Source organism: Aythya marila, assembly GCF_965140915.1.
Source record: "Aythya marila genome assembly, chromosome: 14".
Taxonomy (NCBI): Eukaryota; Metazoa; Chordata; class Aves; order Anseriformes; family Anatidae; genus Aythya; species Aythya marila.
The window spans coordinates 5566353-5575560 of NC_139055.1; the positions used below are offsets into that span (position 1 = coordinate 5566353).

Sequence of the window (9208 nt, forward strand, 5' to 3'; positions counted from 1 at the left end):
AATCCTGCAGCAAAGAGGAAGCAGCAAATAATGATTTCCCATTTTAGTTCACCTACTTAAGCTCTAATGAAAGGTTTGATGATTAAGCGTGTTGGGTTTATTTTGTTTGTTTTTTTTCCTCATAAGATTAAACCTTACTTTAATAAGCAATTCCCTTTACATCAGTAAGACTACTCACGTGAGTAACCAATTGCAGAATTTGCCTGTAGTACTGTGATTGCCTAGGGGCAAGTACAAGCAAGTTGCAATTAAAGTTACAGAAGGAAAAGGAGGTCTGACCTTTTCTTTCTTTCTTTTTCTTTTTTTTAATGTTAAAGTATGCCTACTGTTTCATTGACAAAAGACAATGGCTTTTGCATTCTGGGGTGCAAGCAGCAGCGGAACAAAACTGCTTTTATTTTAAAAGAAAGAAAAACTACATGCTAAAACTCCTTTGTAAAAGGTAGAAAGAGGTGGACCTCCAATGAGGGGTTTTAACTTCAAGGCACCTTAGGCTGTCTTTACGTGCATCATATTAGTGGAAAATTCCTTCAATTCATTTAAGAAGATAAACAGTTGTAACTTTCACGTTCAGTTGATGTGACATCAATGACTGGCTGGGACTGCCAGCATTCCAAAAGGATATCGTCCTCATCTGCAGCCACTCAGGGCCATGGGGTGGAGCCTGCAATACAAGCCAAAACATTTACAGGTGCATAAGTAGGTAGGGAAGGGCATAGGTGATGCACCTGTGTCAGGAAAGGAGAACTAGCACAGGTGTGTCATAGCTTATCAGCTGCCTGTGTTAGAGCATGAGCTCCTTTGATCCCCAGACGCACTCTCCACCGCGCTGCAGCCCACAATTTCCAAATATTGGTCAAGAACCTCCAGAGATGAATATCTACTATGAGAACTTTTTCCATCCACAGAATATCCCTAGTCCACAGCGACCAAGCACTTTTGAGACAACGGACTACAACGCAACTCCCAATCCTTACCTCTGGCTAAATGGACCTTCCATTACTCCACCACCATACCTGCCTGGATCCAATGCCAGTCCTTTCATTCCTCAGTCTTACGGGATGCAACGGCAGCTCTTGCCTAATATGCACGGCTTGGGAGGAACCGACCTCGGCTGGCTTCCTCTCCCATCCCAAGAAGAGCTCATGAAGTTGGTTAGACCACCTTATTCCTACTCTGCACTTATTGCCATGGCTATCCATGGAGCACCAGAAAAGAGGCTGACTCTCAGCCAAATCTACCAGTACGTGGCTGACAACTTCCCATTTTATAACAAAAGCAAAGCTGGCTGGCAGAACTCCATTCGGCACAACTTGTCTCTCAATGATTGCTTCAAGAAGGTGCCCAGAGATGAAGATGATCCAGGTACAGTTCCCCCTGTTTGTTTGTTCGTTTTCCTCTCCAAACTTGATTAATTTAAAAATGAAAATTTTCCACTTAAAAAAAAAAAATACTTACAATTACAATGTGAAATAAATCATAAAGAGACCCAATAGCCTAGATTTGGGGTATATATTCAGTAAGTTCTCTGTTTTCATGGGGATGTATTAGAAGGCAACTATGCATAGCTGAATTCTGAATCAATGTTGCTACTAAATCTCTGCAGGGAAGGGGATTCTTTATCTCTCCAAGCCTCCTGAGAACTGATCAATGTGCAGAGCATGCAGTTGAGCAAGCATAGGAGCAGACTGAGCAAGTCACATCAGAAAAAAACATTTGGTGTAACACATCTGACTTATATCAAGCTTAACCGAGAACTAATGAAAAGAGGATAAAGAAAATTCAGATTGGTTAAAGAAATCCAGTGGCTTTAGGGAGTCAACAATAATTCTCTTGAGGAGAGCAGCCTGCTTTTGTTTTGTTCACTTCAAATAGTGTTTTGCTTGGAATCACACTTGGCTGATATGTTGTCAGATTGTTCCTTTATTTATTGTTTTCTATCAATAGCTGTTGAGAACCACTGGGAACATTTAAAAGTCGTTCAATTATGCTGCCTGAGAGAGTCAAAGATCTGGTTCTAGCTTGTTAGTGACTTAGTCTACCACACTGAACCTGGAGGAGCAACCCATTATGGGATTTGATTACTCTGTACTGTAAATGTAGAGGACAGCTATACACTGAAAACCTCATTCTCACACTGAGACAAACAAAAAGTGGGGAAAAAAAAAAAAAAGCCCTCTTAGTGGTTCCACTTGTAGTTTTTGCTGTGTGGGAAAGGGCTACAGGACACAGGCGAAACACTTTACACCATTTTTCCCCCCCCTGAATTTAAGAGACTTCTGCTTTTTGTGGTTACATATGCGTATTTTTTGTTCAAGTAATTTTTCTGTTTCTGTGAGAGAAACATTGAAAAGTCGAAGAAAACTGCTCTTTGCTGTCTATGTGTTTATTTTAAAACTAAAAATGTGCATTTGTCCCCCCTTGACAGGAAAAGGGAATTACTGGACTCTGGACCCGAACTGTGAAAAGATGTTTGACAATGGAAACTTCCGCAGAAAGAGAAAAAGGAAGTCTGACATTGGGGCTAGCGCTGCTTCTCTTGCATCTGAGAAATCTGAGGATAGTGCCCTGACTGGCAGCCCCAAAGCTGTAGAGCATCAGGATATCTTGGAAAACTCCTCACCTGGGACTGACAATTCACCTGATAAAGGATCTCCACCTCCATCTTCCAGCAGTCCATGCCTTAGTAACTTCCTTTCTAGTATGACTGCCTATGTCAATGGCTCTAACTCAGTGGGCCGCTCAGTGCCATTGGGACTTAACGCTGAACCCATTGACAAAATGGGACAGAACGTGGTAGGCTTTAACTCCTACTCTCCGCTCTCTAATATAGCCAGTCATGGTGTGGGAGAGTGGTCCAATTCTATGCCTTCTAGTCACCTTGGCTATAGTAACTCAGTGCTCAACCAGTTTAACACCCATTTTTACAGCAGTATCAGCACAAATAACACGCTGTTTCCTAGGGAGGGAACAGAGGTTTAAATAAGACATCAAAATATAGCTGTTTATGAGAGGAAATGATCTGTGAGTGGATAAGTGTTAGCCTGTTGTCTCTATATTGCATCCTACTTTCTGACAGCCCCAAACTTTTTACCCATCATACTTATTCAGATCCCAAGCACTCCACATTCGGCAGCTTCCCATAAAAAAGCAGGGATCAAACAGCAGCAATAATGAAGAGGTTATATGGGAGACCATGCTTGCACTGCTGCCAACCATGGTCCTCTATGGACATCCTTGAAAGGAGTTACTGTTTACCTTAGGCAGGAAACATTTTCAGGCATGGTACTAATAATGCTGCGATGCTTTTAAAGCACTAACGTAAATGTAGCTATATCTGTAAATTACTTCTCACTGATATAGTCCATCTGTACTAAATGCATTTGGCAAGTTCTTATTTCGACAAAGCTATTCTGAGACACTGAAGGATCTATAGCCAAAACTAGTATACAGTGAGTAACAACCAACACTTGAAGGGTGAGTGCTCTTTCTGGCTTTCTCTAATACTAGTGCATGCATTGGCTAAATTCTCATCCCCTTTCACTGCCAAGGGGAATATGGCTGTGAAGCAGGCTAGTGTCATGGACACAATGTTCATTTTGAAACTGAAGGGAAGCATAACAAAATATAATGGAGTTGTCTTCTGCTGGTGCAATCAGATATTCATGTTTTAAAGTAGAAGTACAGGGTCAAATTTTGTTTGCCTTACCCATACAAATCTATTCACAGAAGGAAATCAGGATCTGCCTGTATTTTTAATACATGTTCTCTTATAAGAAAGGGTATTTGTTCTATTTTCAAGTTCTACATAAATCATTTCTACTAAGAAAAGAATTTGAATGTGGTGTGAAGGTTGGGGCGGGGAGCAGGGTGGAGAAATGGGAGACAGAAAGGTTAACTGTCTCGGAGCTTCAATTCCAAAAGCTGTATCTTCAGAAGAATTGGCTATAGGTAGTGAAAAAAGACCCTGTACTATATTTGTTTTTTGTCTTTTTGTAAAAGTCTGTGCAATTGTCTTGTTATTGTGTAAATATTAGGAATAATGTTGTTTGTTTGTTTGTTTTACATTCTACTGTAGCCACAAACAAAATTTCAAAACATGTATTTTTTTTTTCAAACCAAGAGTTGAATCAAGTTCCACGTTTATGTAGAGTAACATCTCAGAATGTAGAGCCTGCAGCGTGCATAGACGCTGAGCTTAACTGTGGTTTAACTGTTCATAGCTGTGCACTGACCAGACTTCCAGAATGATGGAAAACATACTAATGCATTGTAATAGATACTGTTATGTCTTGATTTTTTTTTTAAAACTATACGTGGATACAGTTTTGTTACAGGCAACCCTGGAAGCATTTTTAATAAAGAATTTGTATAGAAGAGAGTGTGTGTGTGTACTATACTTCGTATGCCTTTAAAAACCTCCTTAATAGTTCTTGTGCAGTTTGCCCGAGGAAAACACAGTATAATATTCAAATAAGGTCAGAGAGTGAGATAGTATGTCTATGCAATCAAAATTTTCATGCCCAAGGAATGTAATTGCTGCTATTATGCAAAATACAATCACTAAATAAAAATCACCGTTATGATTTCCCTGTTGGAAAGTGGTGCCAGTCATTTAAAATTTAAGAAACCAGGCTAAATTTTCACATGCTAGTTGGCCAAAATATGACTGCAATCTTTCCTACATTCTAAATTATTATTTTATTTTTTATTTTTACTATGGAAGCTGCCATGACTATTCACAGTTTTTGTATTCAGTATGATAAGTTCTCATAGAAGGTGAAACCTCCTTCCACTTCTAACATTGGTGCTTAATAAAAAATAAAATGACCTTCTGGTGGTGTCCTTCTTCTATGGTTGTAAGTTTCTCTGAAGTCAGGTGTGTACGGAGACCTGAGCTGCAGTCTCCACCCTCAGAATTTTACAGCCTTTCCAAGAATCCCAGCCCAGAAGGCAGGCCACAATATGCCCTGCAAGTCAGCAGCTGACAGCATTTGTTGTGCAGAGATTTGCTCATATGATAACTCAGAAATTCATAAAGTCTATGATTCAGCAAATATACAACAAAATACCTAGAAATGTAGCTCCTGTGGAGTATACTGTTCACAAAACTGAGAGGAAAATGATTTCTTAGTGCTGAAATGGAAAATGTTCCATTGTGAACTTCCAGGGAAAGAGAGGGAAAAATAAAATGATAATTATACTAAGGAGAATGACACTGCTGAACAATAGCAGACAGAAGGAAGCAACTCCTTTGTCACTGAGTTTTGACTTTTTGTTCTCAAAGGACAAGAGTTTGTGCCTGATTGCTTCCCACATGCTATTAATCAAATTACACTTTTGTCCTATAGGTAATGAGGAAGTGCTTCCAACACACCAGTTCTTCATAGGCACAGGTATGTTTCCAGCAGGTGCCCTGACCGCAGGGGTTAGTTAGCTCCCCTGTGGCTCTCTAGCTGGCTTGGCACACATAAACTATGTCGATGAACCTGCTGTTCAATGAGGAGGATAAAGATGTCTGCACAGGATGCTTGAACAATTGCTCCTATAAAGAGAAATGCTTTGCAACAAGCCAAGATAATTTACAAGTAGTTTCTTTATTTTTATTTTTTCTTTTCAGAGGGAATTGACATTGATAACTGATACATTCCTGCAGCTACTGCACATCAGTCTAGGACCTGCAAGGGAACTATCAACTATGCTTCTGTGAGTGGCCCCACTGCTCTGTTGTAGGTAATGCTCCTATTCATGTACTTTGCCAGTATGGTAAATACATGGGTGTTGGAATGAAAATTATCTTTTCTGTTGTTGGTGGATGTGTCTGTTTGTCTGTTTATTAAGTGTTTTTTGTTTGTTTGTTGGTTTTTGTTTTTGTTTTTTGGCTTTGTTGTTAACTATGCTATTAAAAAAAAAAAAAAACACCACTAATCTAGGAGCTGAATCTGCTATATACATGTACTTTAAACACTACTGATCTTTACAGAACTATAGTCTAGTTTACAAACGTTTACTGATCAGTGCTGCTTGAAAAGAGAATCAGAGCTCCAACAATTCTCATTAGTTCTGTCTGTGAAGATTCTTATTGATTGTCACTTAGTGTGTTTTGTTTTGAGAGGCAGCTTTCTTCAGACACCACTGTGGTTACTGTGCTCCATGACTCTGCAGTTATTTGTTCCGGGTTTACATGTAAAGTTAGATGTTAAAGGCTATTCCCGTCTCACCAAAAACATGACCAGCAGTAAAGTGATTAGAATAGGCTACTACTTGCCCTTCCTCTGCCATAATAAATCTTCGGCAAAGATTAGAAGCCTCCAGTGGCAGACAGCATGTGTTGAGTAATGAGAAATGAGTAATGAGTTCCTTAATATGTTTGAGGTATACCAAAGATTAGCTACTGAATCCCTGGGGCAGCTTCACTGTTACTGACCTCAGCAGAAACACATTCCCTGGTTTCTTATCCCACAGTTTACTGGTTCTGTGTCCTGCAGCTGCAGCAGGTGAATCTGTGACTCTTTAGCACTGGCTCTAGTACTAGTTCTAAACTTTCTATCTTTTCATTGTAGGTTTGAGACCAAATCACGTTAAAGATTTGAGATTTCACAGCAGAGGTCTGGACAGCCAGCTGTCCCCTCTACCACAGACAGGCACAGATTCTTCACCTTGTCATGGGTTCAACCACAAACCCTAAAGTCCTGCAATACAAGATGCTTCCATAGCTGAGAATATGGAGCGCTCGAGGTCCTTCATGCCCCAGCACTCCAGGTAGAGCCCCACCTACACAGTGTATGCAGCAGACAAAATGTTTTGTGTGGCAAAATCAAGCCACAGTAATGCAAATGAGAGGCTCACTCATCTGCCAAATCCAAACCAGGTCATTGATCAGATAATCAGGTAGCTGTGGACAGCTTAGGGAAGGAGACTCCTGAGGACAGAAGAGCAACATTAGATGCAAGTTTGCACTAATGATGAGGGTATAGTGGAAAGCTGTTAGCGGTATGAGCAGCCAAATCTGTTGTTTCTGTCAACATGTAGGAAATGTGATTAATCTTCATGGCAATTTATTTTGTACTTCATATTTGTTTTAAGGGCTGAGCTTATTGTGGAACTTTCAGCTGGATTAGGCAAAATAGTGAAAGATCACTCTATACTGGCATTTACTTTATTAATGGTAATGTTTTGCATAGATGATGAATGTGGAGTTTAATATTCAGTTTGAAGCAACTGCTAGCACACAGGCTCTTCTGGCTGCATGTGAACTTTCAGCCACTCATCAGCCCTTCCTGTAGGTGCCTTTCATCTGCTGGTAACTGTGTCTACACAAATGCTTAGGTAATTATTCCTTCCTTTGGTTCAGTCAAAATTAACCAGGCTTGAGAAGAATACTACTAATAATTCGTAGAATCATAGGCTGGTTTTGGTTGGAAGGAACCCTAAAGATCATCTAGTTCTACACACACACACACCATGGGCAGGGACACCTCCCCCAGGCCAGGCTGCCCAAGGCCCCATCCAACCTGGCCTTGTGCACTGCCAGGGATGGGGCATCCACTGCTTCTCTGGGCAGCCTGGGCCAAGGCCTCACTGCCCTCTGAGTGAATAATTTCTTCTTTAAACCTAATCTAATACTTCCCTCTTTCAGTTTAAAGTCACTACCCCTTGTCCCATCACTACATGCTCTTGTAAAAAGTCCCTCCCCCTATAGGGCCCCCCTTCAGGTACTGGAAGGACACTGTAAGGTCTCCCTGGAGCCTTTTCTCCTCCAGCCTGAATGACCCCAACTCCCTCAGCCTGTCTTCACAGATGAGGTGCTCCAGCCCTCCAGTCGTCCTCATGACCCTTCTCTGGACTCACTCCAACAGGTCCATAATTGGACCATTAACCTAAATAACTCGTGCTGCAATAGGTTTGAGGTGATTATGATGAGAGAATTTAGCAGGCAGATGCATCATATTTGTGACTGACTGCAGGGCTTGTGTATTGAACCTTTCTTGTTTCATCAGTGGCAAGTGAAAGCCAGTTCACACTGCCCTATTCTGTACGAGAGGGGAAAAATTTGGTATGACAATTGCTAACCATGACTGCTTTCTGTAAATAATGGGAGACTTCTAAAGCACACGTCAAAAAAATAATAAATAAAAAAAGCTGAAATGCTACAGCCTAGTGAACACTCTTTCAATGCTTGGTAAACAATTATCAAGACAAATGTCTGGTTACTGTTTACCTAGTTTTCCAAATGTAGTATGGCTTCCTAGTTCTTTGATCATGTATCAAAAATAGTAGAAAAAGAAACTGCAGGACACTCCACAAAATATCATTAATTTTTTTTGCAAATACCTTATGTTTCACTTATGCCTGTCTTATAAAACAAGCATTTAAGACTGTACTATTCTTACAAAGTAGAAGAAAAGCTAGACCAGCTTAAGAAAATGTCTATTTCCATAAGCCTTACAGATTTGTATATAACTCTAGGACTCAGAAACGACTTGGGACATTTCAATATTGCTAAACAAAAGAGAAATTAAATGCTACTCCTTGTTCCCAGATGACACCAAGAGGTGATGTGTGGGTATCTGTAAAGGAAAGTCAAATTCCAGTGCTGCCAGTATTTACTTCTCCAGCAAACAGCAGTGGGGACTTTGCCAGATATATTCCGAATTACAATGAACAAACCGTTTTCTCATGGTGGGATACATTATGAAATTCTTCACTGTTTAGTAGTTTAGTCAATAGCTTCTTTGTTGCTTCATGAGAAAACATTCCCAGGTGAGTAAAACTTCTTCCCAGTAGCATTGCCAATTCATGACACTGCCAGCTAATAGCACTTCACAGCAATCCTTACAACTCTTTCCAATGGAACTTGGAGGCAGCTGACCCAGAGCTATGCGATTTTTTGCCTAAGTCTCCACATCTCAAGATCTGTGAAGTCTGAACAAGAGCATGCTGTTTGCTGCTAGTAACATTTAGCTTCCTCAGATTTAAGTGCAGACAACTGCAAGACAGTACTGCTCTAGTCCTGGCAGTACTACTGCTAAGTACGTCACAGCTGGTACTTGTCCTGTGCTAGAAGCCTGCAGGGCTGTGAGTACCTGGGCAGAAAGACACTTAAGTTTTTCTTATTTATGTTGTAGACCTATTTGAAAGGTGATAAGGACTTTCATCTGCCCAAAGAAACTTTCCTGAGTGGATTTGCACAATAAACAGTCACCTG

General features: G+C 40.5%; 1 protein-coding gene across 1 annotated transcript; it reads left to right on the plus strand.

Annotated features, from left to right (window-relative positions):
* Positions 1-476: 476 nt before the first annotated feature.
* On the plus strand, positions 477-4358 carry FOXI1 (forkhead box I1). The gene is made up of 2 exons (XM_082771435.1): positions 477-1365; positions 2429-4358. The coding sequence occupies exons 1-2, from the start codon at positions 792-794 to the stop codon at positions 2980-2982; spliced, it is 1128 nt and encodes a 375-aa protein (XP_082627561.1). The 5' UTR covers positions 477-791; the 3' UTR covers positions 2983-4358.
* The last annotated feature ends 4850 nt before the right edge of the window (positions 4359-9208 follow it).